Raw genomic sequence first — 25,558 nt, 5'->3', positions numbered from 1 at the left:
CCATCTCAACTGGCCCAAAGGCTGCTGTGACTGCTGGCACCCTGCGCTCTGGGCGAGGGGGAGCGCAGGGGCTGAAAACCCAGGCTACCATGGCAGGAGACTGGGCTGAGTAACAGGGAACGTGAAATGGGATCCAGCCACGAGGATCTCCTGCTCAGCGCCCAAGAGGTCCGTTTTAGCACGTGGATTCATGACTAGAGGGAGAATAATGCTTTACCTCTGACTTGGCTTTGTGCAACATTTCTTTTAGCGCACGGTCCCTCCGAAAACTTTTTGCAAGTGCCGGACCTCTGAGTTGCACAAACGTCTGTTCTGTCCAAGCCCTTACAGACGTCTTTGCTTATCTGCAGCATAGGAAGAGGGCAGGAATGTGAATTGTCCCCTTTCTCTGGAGGGGAAGTGAACTCAGGCTCCAACCTAACAAAGACCCTTTAAAAACCGTATTTTAACTGTTTTATTCCTGGCTGCTTTAGAAGGTGTTTTGGTTGTGGTTAGAGGGCTTTGAAGCAATACTCTGTGGGAGCTACAATGTAAATAAACAGATGCAAATAGCTATGTGCCATCGCCCAAACTTAACACCCACAGTCCATTTCCCTGTATCTCCGGCACCTCCTGTAAATTACTTCAGATTAGAGTGGGTAGACAGTACGTTTCCACTCCTAGCTCCATCTCTGCTTTAAATTATCCCACATCCCTTTTTTTTTCCTCTTGCAAAGAGCTAAAAGCTCTTTAAAGCATGTGACATTCATTTCTGGGAGTGGAGAATTCAGGCAAATTAGCCCACCCTTGTTCGAAGAAATTCTTCTGGTGCAGCTTCATAGTCCCCTCCGATGCCAGGGGGTGCTCAGTTTAGCACGCAGCTCATGCCCACCCTTGATTGTGCCTTTACCGTCTTGTGAGGTTTAGTCAGGAATTTTATAATAATTTTTTTGTATTCCCAGGTCTCTTATCTGACGTTTATTCTTGTTACTCCAGTTGCTACTGGTTTTAGCTTGTACACAGGAAACCGCAGTGCCAATCAGTGTCGTTCCCAAGGTGACAGGAAACTCTCTTTGGTCGGATGTTGATTGTGCTTGTCTTTACTGCTCCACCCATCGCATTTTCTTCCTTTTTGGCTGAAGTTAAGACAAATTAATCAGTGACCGCCATCTGGTAGACAGTTTTGGTGGTTTTGCAGTGATTCGTCCAGCTGATCTTTTGAAAAGTAACGCACAGCACAAGAAACGGAGAGGAAATATCCATGTTAATATGTAAGTGCTTCTTGAGGCCTAGAATCAGATGGGCCATCGTTGGCCTGGGCACACGAGTCATTGAAGTTGTGCGAGTAATCCCCTGGCCTTGTCGAGCAGTGGGTTTGGATTTTTAAGCACCGTTTGGTCAGAAGGTTAAACTCTGGTGCAGCTTTCCAGTGAACAATTTCCTCAGCTCCTCTCTGCTCAGCTGCTAGCAGAATGTGTCCATCATCTGTGACATTTGCAACCAAATATGTCACCTTTTCACATCAACAGGTTGGAAATGCTGTGCTAAGGGACAAAGAGAGGGAGAAGGGCCCCAGATTCATTATGAGATGGGGTTATAAGCAGGATGAGGTACGTTGAGTCTCATGAGGCTTTGACTAGAACCCACAGGTACTGATTTCAGCTAAATAAGCTACTGATGTAGAAGTAAGCATCCCTATCAGATATACAGGGTTTTTAAATTTACAAGAAAGGCTGATTTTTCAGATTTGGGGGCTTTATAGAAGTCTCCTTAAATGATCCTATTAATGTCTGAAAAAGGCCAATGCCTCTAATTAAAACAGAAATATTCACCTTTCCTCTTGTTTTGGAATGTATTTCTCACTAATCATGCCATTTCTTCTGGCCAACTGTTCCACAGGGCGGCCTAAAGCTGAATTTAGCTCAATTGCCCTTAATTTAAAATGTTAGGAACAGACACAGAGCACAGTTAAAGAAAGAAAATAAAAACATCAAAGCAGCTCTAAAACTGCAATACAAAATATCTACGTACATCTTTGAATTGCAGGAAGCCATGTACTAGACAGTACTTATTAAGCATCCAGCTTATGTTGTAGCCATCAGATAATATTTCAGGCCATGAATCTATTCTTTGAATGCAATCGTAATTCATTTTATTTCTGTGCATTGTCAGGAGAATGCTTACAAATTATAACAGTTAACTAATTATACTGCTTCTTTTCAGAAAAAAAAAATTACAGAAATTCAGCGGAGATCTCTTATGCAGTCAGTGCTAGTATGTACAGAAAGATTAACATGGCTAGCTAGCTGAAATGTCCCTTTACACTTTTCCTCAAAGAATACTGCATGTAAATCTGTGGGCCAGACTATTTCTCAGCTGATGTGGGGAATTCTCTTTAGCATTTTTATTAACGTAGCACCTGAGAGCCTCGGTCACAGGTCAGGATCCCTCTGTACAAGGCTCCAGATACACATAAAAATGAAATGATCCTCTATCCAAAAAACTTGCAATCTAAACATCAGACAAGGTAGTAGATGTGTGCAGACAATCAGACAAGCCTCAGGAAATGGAGGAGCAATAGCATCATGGCAGAGATGAGGATGCCCGGAGTATGCTATGAGAATGGCTCAGCCCAAGAAATACTGCCCAGAGGCAGCAGCTGATTTCATATGACATTGACATTTCAGCCAGGTTCTTGCTAGAGTTGTTTGTGTGCTCTGATACCATCACATCCAAGCTGATGTGTCAGTTGGGTTTGACTTTGAACTTTTGCTGAGTGTGACCAACATGTTTCAGGAGCTCTTTTTATTATTTTCATAATAAGGCAAGTGAGACATTAATTAGTTAAGTGACCGATCCAAAATGATATTGCAAATCAGTGCCCTATCTTCATAAAATACTTGGACTGTTGAACTCATTCAATTCTCTAACCGGTGCAGTCTGTAAGAAGCTACGACAGTGATATTTCTTTCTGGGACAGGGACTTCCCTTATGTTCCTTATCAAAGAATATACTTTTGAGGCTTAACAAACAGTATGTATTGTTATTAATTTATGGTAGCTATAATTATCCCTGTTACGTTAATACTGTGATTTGATAACAGGAGCAAAACAGAACACAGCGACTACAAACAGCTGCTCAAATATGCGATAGGCATCAGAAGGGGAAGCACTGTATATAATTCCCACACAGAAAAATGTCGTTACGTACAATGTTTCTCTAGGGAACCCGGTCCTGATGCTTTGGGATGACCAATAGCAGCTCTCTGGAAAGCCGTGCTGCCAGCGAGAGACGGCCGGTGCTGGGCAGGAGGCAGCTGAGCCTGCCCCTCTGCCAGGGCTGCGGCTTCCCCTTCCCACTGTCCCCCTGGCAGCCGCATCTTCTGTCTTTGAGATGTCTCAAATCCTTCCTGAGTTGTAGCAAATTCCACCGGAGGACTGCTGCATAGTCCGGAGGCTGTCAGTTCCTTTCCCTGGATTTGATAGTGAATGTAACAGCGTAGCCATACAACAAATGAAGGAAAACAATCAGAACGGCAGGAAAGTACACAACAGCTAATAAATACTTGCATGGTCTCGTTTCACTTTAGACTCTGTTTAGCTTGTTTTGCCTCAGTGGGTTTATAGAGGTGTCTGGGAAGAGAATTTGGCCCACAGAGCACAATACTGAATAGGTTTGCGAAAGAGGGCGGCACTGCGAAAAGCAGAAAGCTATTGTAATTAATCCCAAAGGTAACCTTCTGGCTACAGAGAATGCATTTGCAATTTACTGATAAGATTAGAATAAAATAAATGTTTTCTGCTTCATCATAAGAATTTTCCCAAATGTAGATGTCCTAAATACCCCTCTAGTCCCCATGTCTAGTGTTCACTATTGTCTGACTCCCAGCTACGGAGCTCATTGTCCTGGGACAGTGCAAAAGTCTTAAGATGGACTAAGAAAGCTGTGCTGAAGGAAAAATCACGGAAGAGATGACACTAAACACAAAGATGTGGAAGCAACCTTTGATTCAGGATGTTCCTAAACTACAGATTGGCAGAAGCTGGAGGGCATACTAAAAATAAGTAACAGTGTTAATTAAGTAATCAGTAATTCCTGCCTGCTTTGTTCTTACAGTCTTTCCCTACACCTCCTCTTGCTGGCCATTGTTGAAAACAGGATACTGCTCAACCTTTGGTCTTACATAGTATACCAAATTTACGTTCCTGTTTCTACATCACTCCCTTCAATGTATGTTAATTTAACTCGTGTTACATCATTAGCCGTATGGAGCCCTGTGTGTTGACAGCACTTGTGCTGAGATAGACGGGGCGGAGGTTAGGTTGGGAGAGAGTTTGATTTATCTTTCAGATATGACTTCTTCTCCTTTCTCTTTATTTCATAATGCAATGTGCATTTAGAGGAACACTGCTTTTATCAGAGTCCTCACATTTCCGTCCTCTATTCAAATCATAGAAGTGAATTTAAATCAAGTGATTTCATTTCCTTAATGCCATGAATCCTTTGCTAATAGAGAGCTATGAATCCGAAGCAATAATTATTTCACTCTGAAATTTCCAATCTGTGCTGGCTCATTGATGGTGTGTATGAGGAAGAGTAGATCCATAAAGCCTTCTCTCTGGCCCATGCCTTCATCTCTGGGCACAGGTACAGACGCATTTTCCTTCTCTAGAGCCCAGCCTATGCACTCCCATGTAGGAATGTCTCTGATGAAGGCAGGCAGTGGCCAGGGCCGTGGCCTTCAAGGGATCTGCTGGGCTCTGTAGAAGGGAGCTCCGGGTCACTTACCTGTCTGTACTTCATCAACAGTTCAGCCCTAAATGGGACTGTACAGCTTGGCAATACCTCTTTTAAAGGTCTAACTCATCTCTGAAGTGCAAGATAAAGTACACCTTGGTATGCAGACATTTATAGCTGTCTTTTAAAAGCATTCAAGCATTGCTCCATTTCAAATTGCAAGCCTAAGGAGATTTCTTGAACTTTATTTTCAAAGGGAATCCAGGCACTTTGCACATTAATATACTTGTTTGAGCAAGACTTCCCATAGAAAGCAAGTCTCGAAAGCCAGACTAGTAAAGTGAATCAAGAAGAAAAAGCTGGGAGAGAGAAAGGTTTCTATACCTAGCTTAGATGTCAGTGTCAGCTCTGGAAACTTCCGAAGTGGCTAAATCGCAGACCTAAGGACACATCTCTGGTTCCTGTCTCTACGAGCCTAAATCCCATCAACTCACAGTATAACTGAAGCATATAAGTCACTCTGGAAATGGGACTGTGCCTTCCAAAGTGCATGAGCTAAAAGGATTTCTGGTCTGTACAGGCAGCCTTGGATGCTTTGTCCACTGTGTGACTGCATGGAGCAGTTTCTCCGGTTCCCTTTAGGAATGTCTATAGATGGCGCAGCTCTGTTGAGCCATGGTGCGGGTCTGGAGGTTTTATGTTCTTCAGGAACTGCTGCTGTTCAGTAATTTCTTCAAAGTCCACTAACAATTCATTTGTCTCCTTAGAAATCTTCTGTGTGACACTTGCGGTAGTTTAAAGATAATGAAGACCAAGTCAAATAAACAAGGAATGTGATTTTTTATTATCTTAAGGTTGACAGGGTGTAGTAAACGCCTCTTTTTCCAGATGTTCCTTCCTGTCTTTCCCAAATGGCAAACTCACCAGGAAAGAACTCGTTGTACTGATTAGTCTTCAAGTCACAATAAAAAATAATTTTCTCTTACTGATACTGTCTGAAGATATTGCCCATTTACGTTAAGAATACTCCTTCCCGTGTCTTTTTCCAGGTCAGCTAGTTTTGATTAGAGCCTCAAAAGAGTATTGAAGGACATTAATGTGTGAATAGATGATATATTTGCTTGTTTGGATATAAGGGTTGTAGATTATATTCCTTAAATGAGCAACAGGTGCAGGATGATGGTATAGTTTGCGCTTAAGAGATTAATTAGTATGGAACACATGAAGCTAAATGGACTTACTGATAAGGCTCCTGTTATTAAAAAAAAAAAAAAACACAAAAAAAAAACCCAAACAAACCACAAACTTATTTTCATCGAAAACCTCAAAAATCTAAGATCAATCCATTATTTGTTTACCATAGGGCTGACCAACTCCATAGCAAAAAATCTCAGTTAAGCAGTCCTGAAAAAACACTTCCTAGAAGCTATTGCTGTAGTGTTGCACCTCTCTGCTCCATTTGTTAGGTGAGTACCCTTAGATAAGCTACAGTTCTCTGAATACTGCAGGCAAGCACCCTCTGGTCATGCTGTAGTGCTCAGCAAAGGAGTGAGCCTTGCGTGTGCAGGGAAAAGAAATCAGGCTTTGCACCTGGACAAGAGATCTAAATGGAAAATGATGGTGCCTGGCTATAGCTCCTCTAAAGCATCATGGACGTACTTATGAACTGAAATCATAGATGGGCAACTCATGCAAGCATGACAAAAAATATTTTGGAAATTGATTTTTTTTTCTATTTTTCAAGCAAAAGATAGAGCAGACAGAATACATGGGGGTTTTTAGCAATTCTTGTTGGCATTATCTGAGCTCATTAAGTTGTGCATTTGTCTAATCTGTGCAGCCCTAGCAGCTAATTGTTATTCCTCTCCATTCTCTTTTCCTTTTCCCTATTCTTTTAATCCCTTTTGTTTATATTCATTGTAGCTTGGTTTAAATTAGCGTGTGCATTAATCGGAGAGAGAACAGGTCATCCAGTATGTTTGTGCAATGAGGCCTCCAGTACGAAATAAAGCAATGCTGCAGTGAAAGCAGATAATAACAGCAATAAACAAGACTGCATTCAATTAAAGCTCTACCATCTAAAGCAAATTAACCATAAATTAGTAAACATTTATTCAGCTCCTTGAAAAAACAGCTCAAATAAGCACAACAAATTAGCATCTTCACTTATTTTTACTTCTGAACATTTAACTCAGTTTTCACTCATGCTGAAAACATGTATATGTGAATATGAAGCAGAAGTAGAGCTTTATGTTACCATTCAAATTTTATTGGGAGAGAAGTTTGCGTGACAAAATGCCATTTGATTGTAGAAATAATCTACAGGAAAAGATGGGAGGTTGTATAAGCTTTGCATTTTTGAACAGTCAGTTCCCGTAGCCGAGCAGCGTAGCCTTATCGAGGGCAGAACCTGAGTGAATTGGCAGTACATTAGAAAGTATGATTAAAAGAGGGAAAGTTGAAACTACTCTCATGTCAGCTGTTTTCCTCTACAGGATATTGAGCCATTCCTGTCCTAACCAGATACTGATTGCTTAAAACTTAGTCCAGAAGTACTTGTCAAACTCGTTTCCTCTGTTCATTTTGACACGCTGAGCTGTGAGTAGATCCTGAGAATTGTTTGCAATTTAGTACTAGAGGTATTGGCGTGCTCTCGCTCGTGGCTGCGGGAACAGGATCAGACCCTCTGGCGAGAACGTGAACTGCCTCCGCTTTCCAGAAAAGCTATTTAAACTTTATAGCAGAGGCTCCTGATCAGTTTCTATGGACTCAGAGAAGGCTGGAGGATGCTGCCAGATGCTGCCAGGAGGTTTCTGGTAGCTGGGACGCTGCAGAGGATTGGAAGTCTTGCCTCACAGCAGCCATATATCCCTCTTCTTTCAGGAGGCACACAGCCTTCTCTTGTCGCTTCCAGACCTCCTCCTGAGAATGAGAGGCAGGAAGCATCAGTTTTTCAAGTGACAAATAAGTAGGAAAAAAGTAATAATGCAACACTGGAATACTATAAAGAAAGCCATGTGATGATAGAGCCAACGTGAGCAGAAATGGCACATGTTCTTTCCAAGAAGATGCATAGGATCAGCATACTTCATCCTATTGTCTATTGCCTCCCTTACAGTTCTGAGCTTAAGTATACTTCCATCTATGGCTTTCTGGTAATAGGCATTAGCTTCAGTGTCATATCCAGATTACTGCCACTGCACTGTGAATGAGGTCCTCTGGTTGGTGAGATCGGGCTGCCCACACAAATAGCTACAGGGTTCATCTTGGGTGCAGATGACTGTGAGGCAGGGTAGAAACATCAGTAATATTAACGGTTGAATTGCTTAGCATGCGTGTGGAAACATTGGGCTACTATCCGCCTATCCATCCAGGATCTCCTCTCTGGAGAGGAAAAATCAGGGTCAGAGGAAAATTAATCTCTGAGAGGAATAAGGCTTTGGAAATGAGGCCAGAAGCGTATAGAATAATAAAGGTCCACAGCTCCTAGGCGTGATAGGAGGTCAGTAGGTAACTTCTGATGTTTTAAGTAGCACTGGTATGTCAGGGAGAGCATGGAAGATAAGTTTTGACCATCTGCACACCGAAGTGCTGAAGGTGGAACTCTGGTCCTGCATTTCTTATTTTCATGCATAGCAAAGTTGCTGCAAAATGACCAAACATGAGCTAACTGGTATAGGTCCTTCAAGGTGTTGGGCTGTATTAATTTAGATGGCCATAACGCAAAGTAAATCAGTCAGTCAGTCATTTTATATTCATAGTTACAGATTTTCTGTCAAAATCAATTTGTATTCCTCTGCTGTTGTTTTTTAAGTAAATGATTGACATAAATAATACTGAATCTTGAAATCAGTTGAAGAGTCATTTCCTTTAGAGAAGAGTACATATGAAAATTGATTGCAAAATGACTTAATGTAACTTGAGAAATTTCACAGGTTTAGGGAACCTTGGGTTTTAGTCCTGATTCTAACACTAATTCTTCTTTGGCCTAGTTAGTTGGCTGATCTCAGCTTCTGATTTTTGAGTACTTCAGTTTGGGCGTGATGTAGGTTTGGTTTGTTGAAAAGTGTCGTTAACCCCAGGTCTGAGTGGATTCCTAAAAGCTGCAGCCCTTGTTCTGGTGAAAACCAACAGGAACCCAGAATTGTCAGCAGGCAAAGCAGAGGTTATTTGGGAAACTGAGTTATTGTCACAGATCTGCCAAGCATAGCATCTGTATAACAATGCTTCATAGGCCACCTAGAAGTGTAAAAATTATACGTTATATGCAACAAGTACTGTGTGCAAATATTTATTCGTTAGGATGACATTCACGTAGTTACATAATGAATTTTTTATTCAGTATTTTCTCAAACTAGTACTGATGATATTGATTGACCTTTGTTGAAAGTAGGAGTAAATAAGAGGATAATTACATTAATGGTTGTTGTATATTATCAGAACTTGGGTTTTCTATCAGAATATTCTCTAATATGTGCTGCAGCACAACAGAAAACTGAAACTCATGAGCTCTAAATTTCCAAGAAAATAATGTAGACCTAGGAAAAAATCACTCTTCTTTTTTCAAGTTTGGGTGGTCAATAATGGAGTTTTACTACATGCTTAGAAGATGTGTTTGAGATGGTATGCTGATAGAAAAAACCCCGAGAGATTACCACACCCATTAATGTAACCGTACTCTCATTCAGCCCTACTTTCCCAAGACATCCAGTAATATAAGCAGTACAAGGTGATGATATATATTTCAGTCCAGTGTGTACAGAGCAAGAATCATATATAAGCATTTGTGAAAAATACATAAACGGTTCTTATGCTTATTAGAAGCAACTATTTAACAATACTGTGAATGTTACATTAAAATTTATCAAATTATATTTCACTTCAAATGAAAGTCATCTCTTAACCTTCTGAGGACTGACTGTAATGACTATTATAAATCCGGATTTGTGAAGAAATGTCTCAGTCATACATTAGAAGATCTGTATTACGGTTTGCTCAAGGCTGAAAGAAAATGTCAATATGTTCGGTCCTTTGCAAAGATGTTTTTAACTCCTCTGTATTTCTGCTTTTCTAAGTTTTTTAACACTGATTTTTCTTGATGAAGTCAATGGGAGTTATGTGGTATCTTATTTTTATTTATTTTACATCAAAATACAGGTTAATAACAACATTATGTCCTTTTCTGATTTACTGTGCTTTTCACACCCCTCTGCAGCTTTACATATCACAGTTGTTCATCTATATGACCATGTTTTCTCTTAGCTATTTTTAAAAGCAGCAGGAAAGATGAGACCTATATTTTTTCCATTGTCCTTTTTTACAAATTTACTTTTTTTTTTTTCCTTGAATTGCTCTACTGAAATATGAAACTAGATAAGCAGGAGAAGCCTGGCACCAGTAAGGTAGTAAGTGGCAGAAACTGTGTGCCTAGTTGTGGTCTCCCAGTGCAATTGCAGCAGTGTAAAACCCACCCGAATTCAGTGCATTTGCTGATGAGATGGACCAGCAAGGGAAGAGAACCAGGACCCATGTTTAGACCTAGTCTGTGAGCGCTAGAGAAATAAAATGCACAGGGGAATCGTGGTGTTTTCCCATCATCCCTGCAGTAAAACCCAGGGAGAGCAGCCCTGCGGAGTGTCCCCTGCTACAAGCAGGATCTGAGGACCCAAAGCAAACTCCCTCCCCAGCAGCCGCAGCCAGCGCCACTCTTGGCGCTAATTAATGGTTTCCTTCCACCTGCACGGCTGACACAGCTCCCACCTCGGCCACGCGGGAGCTCGGCAGAGGGACGGAGGATGGAGAGCGCAGAAGGAAGCGCCTCCCGCGTCTGCAATGCCGGGGTCGGAGGGCAATGGCTCTTGGAGGGCAGCTGCCATCACCGCCGCTTCCAAAACCGCTAGAGAGAATGAAAAGCCGAAGACCGGGAATCTGGGCGTTGCATTTTTCAGGAGTGCTGAATAAACATGGGAATGTGTATTTAAAGAAATTACCCAGCTTAAATAAACAACTGGGAAAACGTGTCGAGTAATTGGATTTTCATAATCACCAGCTACGGCTTAATTTTAGGGTCAGGGAAGACCTGGAAATGACCTTGCTAATGATTAATAGGCTTCAGTAACCTGGCGGCCCTCCGAGGTGGACAGGTGGAGCTTCCTTTTGAGAGTTTTCGAACAAACATTGCATTAATCTTTTTTTTTTTTTTTTATCATGGTCTGTAACAAAATCTGCTTTGATAAATGTATTATTAATTATTAATACTGCAGTGAGTTCTCATCAGTGAACTTGTTCCTATTACCCAATTGCAAAGCGGGCTGTGAGTATGTAGTAAGGTCCCCTCTGGGATACTAGACAATACACAGACACAAGTGGTTTCCTGATTGCACTTATTCACGTACTCAGTGATGAGGTGGCTGTCCCAGCTGGTGAAACTTCGGAAGAGTTAGTCTCGTGCTGATTTTAATGTCATGTTGTCACGAATGTTTACAATTCCTTAGATTCCTCACATGATGCTCTTCCTCATCAAGACACAACCTCATATTAAAATCTTCTCTAATTTGGCTCAGGCTATTAACATGGGGAACACATAGAATATAAAGTTATTTAGAAGGTAAAAAAGGGTTGCAGATATTCAGAAACAAGGGAAAACCCATGTGTGTGGCTCCTTCACTGTAATTTGAAATGGAAAGATATCTGTATGTAGTCAGGACATATATGTATATCTCTCCAAGAAAAATGAGTTTTCTGACTTGAAGTGTCACGGGTCTGATTGATTGATTGTAATTTCTTTATTCAAAACCTACTGGAGACAAGGGGTAGTTACCAAAAATGGGCTTTGTTTTAGGTGGTACCTCCTTGTTGCTCTGTTGCCAGCTTTGTGCAGTTCCTCCAATAAGGTAGGAAAAGGTGGGCTCACTACCTAACCTCTTTTCACTCAGGCAGTAAGAGAAAAGAAAATTCTTGCTTTCTACTCTTTTCTGTACAAAGTGAACAATTTAACTGTTGCAGGAACATAGCAAATCCAAGGAGTCCAGAGCAGGACCTGAGACTGTAAGCATCTTCTATTAGGACATATAAGAGCATGATCGGTTCAGGCCTTCCCTCATCTTTCAAGACAAGGCAAAATGTCCTGTTTTCAGCCCTATTCCCTGGCACAGTCTTGAATTCAGTAAAGAAGTCTGCGTGATTAATGTTAATACTGCCAATAGTTATTATTGCTAATGTAAACATTATTAAAATCTTTCCATTAACTGAAGTATATTTCTTCAAAAGCGTTCTTTGAGATGCCTGTTTTTTATGGAAGATTTACCTTTAGAGCTATTATCTATTGGATATCCTGTTATGGACTTTCTAAAAAGGCCACTATCCTTTAGGTAATTATTTTCTGCCCTATATTCAGTTTTTATCCAATATGTAGCTTTTAAAGTGTTAAATATGCAGCTAAAAACTATTTCTTCTTTCCAGAGTGTGTTATTTGATTCTCAACACCAGTATTCGTCAATAATCCCCATAAATGGTAAAAGCTGTAAACTGAAAGTTATAATTAGATCAGGTATATTTTTTGTTGTTGTTAAAAAGGAAATAGCTTTTTTGCCAAGACTGTCAGTTATAACAATGTAAAAGCCAAAGAAAATATTAATATTTTCACTGTACTTTGTTACTGAACAATGCAAATACTTTTCCTCTATATTAGGAAATCTCAGTAGGCTCTTCCAAAAGTATGTCTGAGTCTAAATCACTATCCATTTCTCAACCAAAGGTAGCCTAAACAGTCTTGATGAGATTCATTGTGCACCTCTTCTGTGGATTTCTGGATCATTTTCAAAAGATTGGATTTGCGATATACGTCCTCAGAGCCACCTGTTAGAGGGACTACCTTTTTCCATGGAATAAATTGCTAGTCGTGGTCACAAGAGGTGCTTTCACAGGAGGAATTTTGTGAGAAAGCAGTCTGACAGGATGTTTTCCTTGAGGAGCAGTGTAGAGGTGGGGATCTGGCTTCCCCTCCAGGCAGGGGCAGTCCCCACGCAGCTGGGTAAGGTATATGAGCCAGGACCGTCCTGCAGGGTCTAGCAGAGAGTGACAACCAAGGCCGGCTTGCGACATGCCCACCTCCCAGGCTGTCACGGCCCTGGATTTGGGTATGAGCACTGGTACCGCTGATTGGGGCTTTGCTATGATGCAGAGTATGTAGTGAGCCACAGAGCATCCCTGGCAGCTTGTACATATATCAGTTACGAGTCATTTCTGCTCGGGATGCTACTTCACTTCTGCCTACCTCTTAGCAAAATTAGAAGAATCATACCCCACCTCCTTCCCTCTGCCAACAGAAATTGTCCCCGTATAGCCCTGCCAGCTGCCTGCAGCCAGCTCGCCTCCATCTTACCTCTCCCACCTCTGCATCTGTCTCTGACTCACTGTTACCATCTGTGGGGCTGGGCAGCAAAGCTCTTGCTATCACCTACCCGTCACCTAAGCCGAAATATGCTTATGGACAGTATGGCACAATCTGAGATCCGCCAGTTCCACCAGGTGGTCATGTCTCTTGGTCATTGTTGCTTTGTGTTTTGCTAAGTGAGAGGTCGGTGACTGAAGTCGTTTCGATTCATGCAGACTGACATGATACAAATGGTTTTATTTAAAAGAACATTACTGAAGGATCTGCTGATGTGTGTAAGAGGAAGTGCATGAAAGTTGTGTCAGAACAACAAAAAAAATGTGTTATGTTAATATGTTTACAAAGAAGAAAGCAATAAACCCTAAGAGTACTTATTCTGGTGGCAGAAGAAGATCAGAAAATAGAACAGCAACACTAGCACTAAGTAAGAGTCACAATGTCTGAAAAGACAAATAATTTGCTCGAATATGTGTGCATACAAATACCTATGGGCAACCCATGGATATTGGGAGGGCAGTAAAGAGTAAGCAATAGCACAAGCAACTTTTTCTGCAGACTGGAGGAAAGCGTTTCCCCAGTATTTATAGCAGCTGCCTCACAGGTACGATCTGATGATGTCTGTGTGATATTTATAACAATATGTGGTATTACTGCAAAAGGGACAGTTGTACCTTAAAGACATCCCAGTATCCAGAGCAGTGTGTGGTCACACTCACCCAGAGGGAGTTCTCCTGCCGATAAGAAATGCACTCAACCACGCAGAGCTATAGCAGGAAAACTGGAGTCACCGGAATATGGATTAACTAGTAAATGGTCAATTAGTGACATGTAAGATTTAAAGAATGGGCAAGGTGTAAAGTTGTATTCTGATCTGGCCAGATGACTATTAGGAGAGGGTTGAGACAGAGGTGTTACATTGTGGTTGTATATATCCAAACACCATAGAGCAACCTAAGAGCTTAAAGAACTCCCCTGTAAGCATACATTAAAGGAGAGGTGATGATGTGCAGAGGTAGGAGTGAAACTTGCATTGTCATATCTCTATATGTGCATAGCTGCTTGGCAAATGTTAGAGACGTTTACACTGAGCTCGGTGTCTGTAGCCCGATTCAGAGGCAGCTGAATCGTATGGTCTTATAGTACTGATTTCTGATTAGTAAACACAAAAAGTTTGATTAAAGCCTACGAAAGTGGTTTAGTCATCGCAATTCACAGAGCATGGATTTATTGCAATCAATATGGCTAACATTAAGGATTGAGTAAATAACGTTTGATCGATGGGTTGAAACTACAAAAAAAGACACTTTTCTTAAGCGTTGTTTGGAGAAAGCGACAGAAAGAGCACCACTCCTACCAAGCACACAGAAGTGTGCTTTATTTGTATTTTCATGGCTCAAAGGTGGTGTTGAATCTGACTTTATTTTTCTGTAGAAATGTGAAATGTCGATGAATTCGATTGTCCTGCAAGAGATGTTTGGCATTTCCGAATAACCCGTCTAAGTCTGTGATAATTCCTCGTCCTGAGATGCAGCTCATTTGTTGTGGTTTATTGTCTCTCCCTTCTCTCTTGACCTAACATGAGACATTGTTCACTGTCTTGATAGTCATGATGTTTGCACTGCCTTTCCACTTATTTCTGCTGATTTTTTCCCCCTTCATTCTGTATATTTAATTTGAATAGATTCTTAAACATATAGCTGACATCACTGTGAATTTACTTCGAGGTGGTTAGATGCATCGGTTAGAAATATATCCCCATTTTCTTTCTATGAAACATTTCTTCCTTATTAAGATGTCACTTTCACATCGGACATCCATAAAGATTAAGTAGCATATAGGGAGCAATTTCTACTTCTAAGAATAATCCAAATAGTTGCTCCCTAGCACACTGTTCTTACAGTCAGTTGTTAGAATCAAGAGGTAGGATGATATGTAAAATCTTGGTTTTCTGGCCACCCAGTGCTTCCAGTGAAACCAGTCTTGCAGTCCTTCCACACCTGAGTCTCCCAGTGACTACACAGTGCATAAATAACTCAGGATCAACTGCGTGAGCATGAGATTTACAGTAACACAGATCTGATATAACTGTTTTTCTAACACAGGCGAGGCTCCAATGTCTCACTGACTTTGGATATGAGCAGTTTGGGAAGTGTTGAACCTTTCATCACTGTGCCAACCCCACGAGAAAAAGTAGCGATGGAATACCTCCAGTCAGCCGGCCGCGTCCTAACACGGCAGCAGCTTCGAGACGCAGTTGCATGTTCTCATTTACTTCAAACAGAATTCATGGTGAGTTTAACGAGCTTTAAATGAGGATTTTTGACATAATTGGCACAACAGAAACTGTGGGAAAAAATAATTGGACAACACTTTAGTGTCAAGGTACAAATAATTTCCAAAGGGCAGATTAGATTGTTCTAAGGTGGTGTTTTATGTTTATTAACTAAAGACAGACAAGTCAGTCAGTTATCTGTGTGGATAGTACAGATTCCTCTCAGTTTGAAGTCCCATTCATAGATGGGATAAATGTTGTATTAGAGCTACAGTACAAACAGCCAGAACTGTAACACTGTGACAGTTTCAGAGAGATTATAAAGGCTGTGATGACAGAAAATATAGTCATAATTGGAGATTTTGTTTATTCCTATGTAAACATCACATATGTCTATAATTTCAAAACTAAATTTTTATTCACTATAAATGACTTTTAGGAGCAGACAAGGACACCACAAAAAAAGAAGCAACTCTTGAGGCAGTCCAACATGTCTTTAGCAAGCGTTCCATTCAGCAAGCCGAATATACTCAAGACCAAAGACTGAAGTCTCCTACAAGTGTATTTAATATTAAAAATGAAGACAGTGGTCAGGTAGAAACGGATCATAGCAGAAAAGCTCAGCCAGGGAAAACACATTATTAAATATTACTTTAAGAAGACCTGAAAAATACTGGTATTGCAAAACAGCCAGATGAAAGAGGCTACCAGAAAAAAGGAGGCACTCTTCACAAATTAAATAGGACACAGCATAAACTGAAGCCAGCTGAATGTAAAAGCTGAATCAGGCAGGCCGAAAAAGGGTTTGACTTTAAAAAAAAAAACCCGTAACTTCATTTTTAAATAGTTCAAAAGCATGAAGCTTACCAAAGAGTACAAGGATCAATAGAAGATCAAAAGGTTAGAAAAGGGATTTGTAGATGATGAAGCAAAAAGAGGGAAGTGACTGCATGATCTGAAGTTGACCACAGAAAAACTTAGGGAATATCCTACCTCTGTGGCAGGAGCAAATTCAAGCAAGTCAGTGAAGGATCTATCTGATATCGAAGCATTAATGGAAGAGATTCTAGGACCAATTAATAAAAAGAATAAAAAGTACTCACTGGAATAAGCTGGTATTCACCCACGAATCCTAAAGGTGTTCATATATGAATTTACTGATGTATTACTTGGGCAGTGTAACCTAGCACTTGGGCCCCAGTAGCTGAGGAATCAGAGGGCTAGAGGTAACAGGAGTTTTTCAGAAGGGCTCCAGAAGAGATCCAGAGAGCTGCAGGCCTAGAAATCTCACGTCTTAATCAAAGAAACTGGAAGGAATTATAATAAAGAAAAAAAGCCAATAGGTATATGAACCAACGCAATGCAGTCGGGGAGAGTCAACACAGTGTAGCGTTGGAACGATTTGTAGGCTATGTGGTTGCTTCTCAGAGTGAAAGGAGGTCTCCAGTGGAGTTCCAGATTCATCTATTCTGGAGCAGGTCCTGACCAAGATGCTCATAAGTCATCTGGAAACGGGAATAAATAGTAAGGTAGCAAAGTTTGATGATGATACTGAATTACTGAGGGTAGTAAAATTAAAAATGGACTTCAGAGAAGTTACGGAAGGATTTTATGGTAGTGATGAGGCAGAGGAAATTCAGGGTTGAAAAATAAAATGTTATTCATTTGGGGAAAGTAGTTTTGTATACTTGATGGGTTCTGAAATACAAAACTAGGGATCTTGGGAAGAGAACTGGAGAATAGTATAGAAAACACCTTTATTACATTTGAAAAATCTATATTGCATTCACAACTGCATGCTATTCTCTCCATCTCGAAGCACGTATAGAGGTACACCAAACGTAATCACAGGCTAGAGCAACTTCTGCATCAGGAGATACTAAATAGACAAGGGCTCTTCTGCCTAGAAAAGACTGTGAGAAGCTCTAACAGAAGCCTATAAAATCATGATAGTAAGGAGAAGGTGAATATGGAGTGATTATTCATGTTTTTTCATGCTAAAAGAACAGTATGAAGTGATCAAAGCAATACAAGGAAAAGCTTATCCCGTTCTTACAGTTCCCTGAGATGACTTGCTACCAACTGCTATCAGAGAGTACCACAGCAAAGGAACCTGACATAACTACCCGACCCTTAGCCTAACACTTTTAGCTTTTACAATGTATTAGCAAACTAAATCAAACAAGCAAAGCTTTTTAAGACTGGTTTAATAGCTCTAATTTAATAAACAGAGCCACACAGAAATGTGTATCCTAACAAGGCATGTAAGAGCAGGAAGACCTATACAACCCCTTGAGCATACTACAGGTCTAACAATGACATACAAACAATTCAGTTCTTTTTAAACGTGCCAGAGCACCTGATCTCTCGGGTTCCATTTTGTTTTCAGTTTGTGAATGTAAGTCAATAGACTAGATGATGAGTTCCATCTTACTCTAAAAATAGTTTTTCATAATGAATAATTGCATCCTGCAAAGCAGTCCTTTTATTCACTCTGAAAAAAGCCAGGGTTTCTAGTAAAAGTCATTTGCTTAAGAAAAATAAATTCCTCAGTTGTTTTACCAAAAATTGGTCAGATGGTCTACATGGAAGAAATTATCAGCATCCAACATACTTTTGTCACCAGTTATGCCATTGGTTCTCGGTCATTCCGCTACTTAGGCAGGAAAGCTAGAAGAAATAACTTCATCATGTTTAAACCCCATGTTAAGAGACAGTTTGTACAGACAGCTTGGCACCTCCATCAAATCCCATTTACTCGAAACCTCTCACACAGCATCCGTGCATGGTTTTGAGGCAATAGAGACTCATGTTTTCTTTGTCCCTCAGGGGGACACAACATGACTTTGGCTGTTCAGTGTTTCCATAGAATTTTATTGAAAAGATCGTGACTAGTCTATTCCATTTTTAAAGCGTTTTTAAAAATGTGTTTTAAGATGAAGTTGTTTAACAGTATCTGTTTAATATCTTCCTTGCTATAGACAATAGCTTTAGTAGGAACTTGAGGCATGCAAAGAACGCAATATATAACCCTCACTCATTCTGCTCACTCAGCTTGTTTTAACTCACTAAAGAAATACAGTAAGACAGTCTTCTTGAAACTCAAATTATTAGTTCCTATGAAAATCTTCCAAGTGTGCAAAAAGTGGAGAAATGTTCATAATTCAGTGGAAAATTGAAACATGAGCAGTTTCAGGTTATTTTTAGTTCTTTAATTAACATTTAAATTTTTAATTAACCATCTTGGGGACATTGACTTTATTTTTTAATTGTAAAAACTGATAAGTTGCTATAAAAATATTTTTCCATAATACTTATTAAGAAATAAAAGCTATTTTCCGTCTTTTTTTTTTCTTTTAACGCTCACAAAAAGTTTGGCTACTTTTACTTGACAGAATATACCTGATTTGCAAGGAGGAAGAAATATAAATTGCCCAGCATATACTTCTTTAGTAGCCTGAGCTGCTACTATTCAAAAGCCACAATATCTGAAGTTGGTGACAGAACAGAACAGAAAAACTCATTATTCCCAAAATACTGGAACGTCAGAAAATACAGTCCTTCATGGGAAAGTGCCAGATTGTTAAATCTATAAAATTTTGTTCTTATAAAAATTGAGGGATGGATACAATGAACATTTACCTGAATTTTTGTAAATTTTGCCACGTTTTCTTGACTGCTCTCAGAGACCCAAATCATATCTTTTCAAGTGTATGAACAGTTCCAGCATTTAAAGGCTAAGGTGAGCCAGGATAGCTGTTATTAGAAGGGTGTCACCCAGTGAGGTGAATTAGCCAATGAACAAAGCGTATATGCATGTATGCACGTATATGCACGTATATGCATGCATGCATCTGAGCACATGAATATGTGCAACTTAGAAGTTGTTTGTAATTATTTATATACAATGTGTATATATATTAAATAAAACAAATATGTATTCTCTATATAGCTACAGACTTTCTATGCTCATTTGTACATATTCATGACATTTGCAATCTGCTGGGCTTATTTTCCCCCACATTAGCAGGAACGTTATCCCCTGACATCCTGAATTTTTTTCTGGAATCACCTCTTACATTTCACAGCCAGCTTCAGTGTAAGTGACTTGTCTGTGGCTGTGATCCACGATGTATTGTCAGATTTCCGTGTATGCCCTTGGCCCCACAAGTACTTACTACTGGGAGGAGCCCACTGACTAGAAAGTGTTTACAGGATGTAAGCGATAAATATTATTAATTGACCTTGTTGGCCCAGAGAAATGCATTTCTGTTTTCAATTCAGTGGCATTTCGCCATCTGTCAGTAACTCACCAACTCATTAACTATTTTCAAATTTCAGCAGGCATCGAGAGGGAGGCAGCCAGGAGGCTGGAAGAGCCCCACTGACCACCGTCTGTTGTTGTGCAGGCAGAGAACTCTTCCTCACACATCTTTTTCCAGTCTCAGTAGTTGACAGATGCCTTTCAGACAAAGGCTTAATGTCTTGCTCTCTCTCAGTCAGTATATAGTTGAAGAGGGGAAACATTTCAGAAGCCATGCACCAGTGGTGTTTATACTAAGACAGAACTGAACCAGGGAACCTCTAGGTCAGCCACTAGCCCAGTGTAAGGTGCTTACAGCCCATACCAGAGCCAGTTAGGACAGTTTGGAGACCAAGAGTCGAGGGGAAGAGTATCACAGAGGACACCACCAGGATGGGGTGAATGTAAGAGGTGGATATGAGAGGGGTGTGGGAGCTCATTTTGTAATTCCAAGGAGGTGGAAGGGGCATCAGAAGCAGGACAGAGGTGACATGGTTTGATCTGAAGGAATGGGGATGAGGTTTATGCAGGAATTGAGTCTTACAAGTGAGAAGACCCTGTGCTTAGCACAGACGTAATGTGGATGGCAGTACAGGGAGCTGAAAATGGATTGAGTGAAGTACCTGCAAGGAAGGTGTATATTGCACTGGAACAGGTGGCCCACATTGGAACAGGTTGCCCAGAGAAGCTGTGGATACCCTATCTCTGGAAGTGTTCAAGGCCAGGTTGGATGAGGCTTTGAGCAACCTGATCGAGTGGAAGGTGTCCCTGCCCATGCCAGGAGGGTTGGAACTAGATGATCTTGAAGGTCCCTTCCAAGCCAAACCATTCCATGATTCCACAATTCTACAATCTCAGCAGCAGCACTTTGGCTGGCCTGAAATGAGAGGTAGTGAGTCATTCTTTTGAGGAGTTGGTTGAAGAGCAAGGAAGAGATTGAGAAAGAAACTGAGTGAGGGAGATAGGAAGAAGAAAGACGGTCCACTAAACACATGGGCAATAAGGCAGAGAAGGTAGAAAAATAAAAACCAACACAGAAGTTGCAGCTTTGAGTAGTACGATGTTCAGAAGCCAAGTTGGGAAGCAGAAAGGAATCAAAGCTTCATATCAAAACCCATCTAAATGTTACGTAACTTTGCCTTCTCTTCAACTGGAAAAGTAAGAGGGTAGCTTTCCCTGCTTGGTGAACCCATGTAAAGATCTGCTGTTGGATGCATTCTTGGCAAGCTGTTAGGAGCCTTGTCCCTGTTCCTCTAAAATAGACCAGCAGCAGCCAGTCATGCTGGGCAGGACCAGAGCTTGGGTCTGAAGGACAGTGGCCATGCATCTCATCTGTGCCAAAGTCCTGGACAGGCCTGTGCCTGTGGAGTTAGAAACTGGCTGGTTTTGGAAGAAAATCCTTAAGTAAATTTGCCAGTGGTGCAAGTCAAAGGAGATTTGCATGAAATAGGGTAGGAACATACATTTTGTGCCTCCTCATATTCCTATATGTCTGTAAGAGGTAATTATTTAATATTCTGCTGTCTCTTTGGATAAATGTCCCAGGCCAGCAAGGAAATTTTCAAGTCTCTAGTAATAACTGTGCTTTTAAGTAGAAGTATTAATTTACTGAAGATCAAATTCCGACTTACCATAGGATAATTTAAATAGTGCCAGCCAAAAAAGCTCAGTGAAAAATGAAGATCTGAGTCAACTGAAGCATTTTCAAATGTGATTTTGCCAGATTGTTTTGGTTGGTAAAATGTCCTCCACGATCAAGAAAAAAAACCCTTACGTGTTTCATCTTGCCATTTTCAAAGAGTTGGTTTTATTCAACTATAAGAACATTAACAACATTTCATAACCTCAAAAATCAAAATCATTCTTCTCCCCCTTAGACCAAGTGAAACATTTTGGTCAATGAAAAATTGGAGGATTTTTACTTTTCATGCTGACAAACAATTGGAAAAGCAGTGATTTTAAGTTGATGAGGAGTTTATCGTTTGTATATTTTTGGAATTTCAAGCAAACTGTCACATTAATTTCTTGCACATCTGCCTATTTAAAGAAGGCAACGTGGTCAGTCACTAAAAGATCAGAATGAGAGTCAAGAGCTTCAGATTTTTATTACGCTTTTGAGTCACTGAATGTAAAAGACTAAACCAATTCATTCTAGTATTTTCTATAAAAAGCAAGTAAGATCTTTGACGTTGTTAAGGGCTTTGCACAAAATTTAGAAAAAATATGTTTACCATATATTAATATTTAATTATTTTGAAAGTTCCTCCCCCAGTTATGTAAAATGTTGTGCTTTTCCGTTACAGTACTGCACTTTTCAACTCCACTTTTCTAGAACTATTGTGTGTTCTAACCTCTCTCCTAATCCTGTAAAAACTTTGCATTTAATAATTCATCAGAAGTGTTCCTTGGAAGTCACCCCTTCGATATGCAACTCCCTGTGTTTATTAAAGGAAGGGTGTTGACAGGCTTGAGGTGGGAACCACTTTTTTTCTTAATAACTTTGATGTCAAAAGACAGTTGTGCAACAGCAGATGGCCTTCTGGTGATAATTTCCTGCGTGGCTCCTTTGGAAACACCAATCTGATTGAATTTATTTTTTATAGGAAATACCAATGAATTTTGTGGATCCCAAAGAAATTGACATCCCGAGTCATGGAACTAAAAATCGCTATAAAACAATTTTGCCAAGTAAGTGAGTTAGCCCGTGGTTTCCTGCTATGACATTTAGTCCTGCTTTGAGAATGTATTGCTGTGAAAATCTAGTGGTCTTTATCTTTGATCGTTGGGTACCTATTCATAAACTTATTTATATTCTATGTAGAAAGAGAACAAAAACCCAGTGCTGTAGGACTGGCAAATGCAGAACTCTCACTGGATGCCTTAGTCGGTACACACTTTGTCAGCATCCCAGCCACGTACTGAAATGCAGCTTGTGTGCATGCTGGTTTTCTCTGGCAGACAGCTCAGGCACATGGGTAGAGAGAGGTCTGCCATGCCTCGCAGTAGCTCCCCTGCTCTGGAGGATGAGAGGACCAAGACTGTTGCCTCCATCACAGCCCACATTGTCTTGCAGTGACTGAATTCCCTCTGGCTGGGTCAAGCTACTTGGGATCCTGTCCAACGTTAAGTGGCCCAGACTGAAAAAAGCAAGTGCATCCTGTCCTTTCTTGTAGGGGACTTCCATCTTTATAAGTCCTCTGGTGTTGTTTCTCTTCTCCGTGCACCACATCGCTTTGTGGAGATCTATTTATATTAGTAAGAAAACCACTGTCACACACTGTTCCTCATCGTTGCTGTAAACTTGTTACTGCTTTGCTATACTGCTTCTGTATTTTCATTGGCCCAAATTATTTATTTCTGACAAAGTAACAATTGCTTTGTTATAATTAGAGGTGATTGAAAACTTTTCAGTGGAATAGTTTTCCTTCGAAATACACATTTCTCTGAAATGCAGCTATTTTCATAACATTTGTTGGGGGATAATGAGATTTTCCGTTTTTCTTTTATTAATCATTTTCTTTTATGTTCGGTTTCAAAATAGGTTGCAGAAATTTTAACATTGCACTAAATATAGACATGGATATCTGTGTTTTTCTAATATTTTGATATCAGCAAAGTGAAAAAGTGCAGTGATACATAATGTTAGGGGACACTCCCATAGAAAAATGTAAACATATCCCTTTGCTTAGCTCTGGAATGAAGAGTACTTTTAAAATGACTACATATCCTATCAACTAGAAATTTGTTTTCTAACCATCTCCATAATGTCCTTGTAGACCTATATTATGCATTAGTCATGCAAATTCACACACTTTAAATGACATGGTTTCTCTCGGCAAGCCCGAATGTATTGTAATTTGTTCACATCATACAAAGGTCTTGCAGTCAAATTAATGAGAGCTGATGGCCTTCAGCCACTAGATTAGTCTCAGAAATGTGATACGTAGCTGGGAAAGAAATTCGTTGTTTGGAGTCCTCACTTCCCTTCAGCCCCCGGTAAAATTCCTATTGACTTCAAGGTTAGTTCGTCTATTGCAACCAATAGCTGTGTGCAGCTGAGTGCAGTGGAGGAATGTTGAAGGGAGTGAAAGAAATTAAGCGAATAAATGCAAGTTAAATACCAAGTAATCAGAAAATTCAGTGTCCCTTAGAGTCTGGCCCAGTGTCAACAGGATGTACACAGAGGGTAAAATCCTGACCCCTTTGACGACAGCAGGACTTTTGCCATCAGCTGCAGCAGAGCCAGGATATTGCCAAGCCTCCCTCCGTCTGACAGGCGGATTTTTTGAAGTTCTCCCTTCCTGTAGCATCTCGCGTCCAAGCTGCCCCAGCCACCGTCAGGTTCACCTTCAGCATTGCCTTGCAAATGCAATGAGTCCTGTTTCACCGCAGCATGTGTTTTGAATCGAGACACGACAGCTGGGCTGTGGCTGATGCTGATGAGCTTTGAGAACCAGCATGCCTTTTTGTTTTCACCTCCAGTTAGCCGGGACACGCCGCCAACTCCGAGGCATGTTTTGGGTCCAAGCGCGCTGCTGGTGCACACCACAGCTACTCCCTGACAGGCACTTTGTAACCGTCTTCACCAGAAATCAAAAGATCTGTTGTGTGTTAGCACCAGGCTGTTTCAAAGAAGATCTTTTGAGGATTGAGGCACATGCTCATAATAAATACTCGCACACCCCACACCCAGTCCGAGAGCACTTGGAAATGATTTGAGTGATTAAATAGAACAGCTTTCCTGGTTTCCTGCTCAGATGATATCAACCCGCTGCTTCATACGCCCGGGTCAGCTTTTCCATTCCCAGGGCTGTGTGCGTCTCCTGGATCAGGGCACCTGTGGTGACAAGTGACGTTTGGGCTGATGGATTATCTCCTAAAAATACCCAGTCCTGCCAGCTCCACCCTCTGTGCTGTGGAGGATATTCTCGTTTTCTAAGAGATAATTCTGTGACAGGGTGCATGAGGGCAGGTTTGTGTTAATGGATACTATCAGCCAGACACACTCATGTGAAATAAAATGGATGCCTAATGAAATTACTCTATATGGAAAACTATACAGTGCAGGAAATTTTGCATTTCTATGCAAGATGTTTCAGTTGCAGTGTAACATAGCCAATGCTCTTACGCAAACACTAGGATGCCTCTTTAAGTTTTCTAAGCATTATTTGCTTTATAATAATAAGCTAATACAACTACCAAGGGGACAGTGGGGGATCAGAGGCAAGTGGCTAAACTGTTCCTTAAAATCACTGTTTCTCCATCCTTCCTCCTGACTGCAACCCCACACACTGGTCCTGTCAAATGCCGCTCCGTATCTTCAGCCACATTCCCTCTGCCATCCACCTACAGCATCTCTCACTGCCTCTGAGCAGGTTCCCAGTCCTGCACACAGATTTCCCAGTCTCTCACCACGGTCACGTTCTTGTGGCAGAGCACCAGCCCCGCTGCTCCCTCCTCATCCTCTTACTCGGCATCTTCACCTTTGCATGCTGTCTCCCGCAGCCCATGCTACATGTCCCTGCAGCAGGACCTGAGCTTCAAAGCCCTGTGTCTTTTCCCCTTCCTATCGCATTTTTCCACCTCAAACCAGAAGCAGAATTCCCATGGTGCTTCTGAGCATGGGTAGGCTCTTCTTACAAAGGAGCAAGTGGCTTAACACTATTCTGTAGGTATCTTTGTGTGTGCAACACATCCAAGGTACGTGGATGTCATTCCTTACCCCTTTCCAAAGAGCACTCTCAGGGCAAAAGCCTACATGAAAACACTCGAGGCAGAACAGCAGATTCACAGTAACACAAAGGTAGAAAGTGCTTGGCAGGTCGGACCCACAAATCCACAAGCTGTTGCTTGAAGTGCTTGTGCTAAAACC

General features: G+C 40.9%; 1 protein-coding gene across 1 annotated transcript in view; it reads left to right on the top strand.

The window, feature by feature from the left end:
- PTPRR (protein tyrosine phosphatase receptor type R) overlaps positions 1–25,558 on the top strand; it is a 153,306-nt gene that overhangs the window by 103,160 nt on the left and 24,588 nt on the right. The window contains exons 8-9 of the mRNA XM_086610723.1: positions 15,214–15,400; positions 22,290–22,374. Of these exons, the coding sequence (XP_086466849.1) occupies positions 15,214–15,400; positions 22,290–22,374 (272 nt within the window). The remainder of the gene's footprint in view (positions 1–15,213; positions 15,401–22,289; positions 22,375–25,558) is intronic.

This window comes from Tauraco erythrolophus, chromosome 4, assembly GCF_009769465.1.
Source record: "Tauraco erythrolophus isolate bTauEry1 chromosome 4, bTauEry1.pri, whole genome shotgun sequence".
In the NCBI taxonomy this organism is placed as follows: domain Eukaryota; kingdom Metazoa; phylum Chordata; class Aves; order Musophagiformes; family Musophagidae; genus Tauraco; species Tauraco erythrolophus.
The sequence above is the reverse complement of the archived record's forward strand: the minus strand, read 5'-3'. Positions and strand labels throughout refer to the sequence as shown.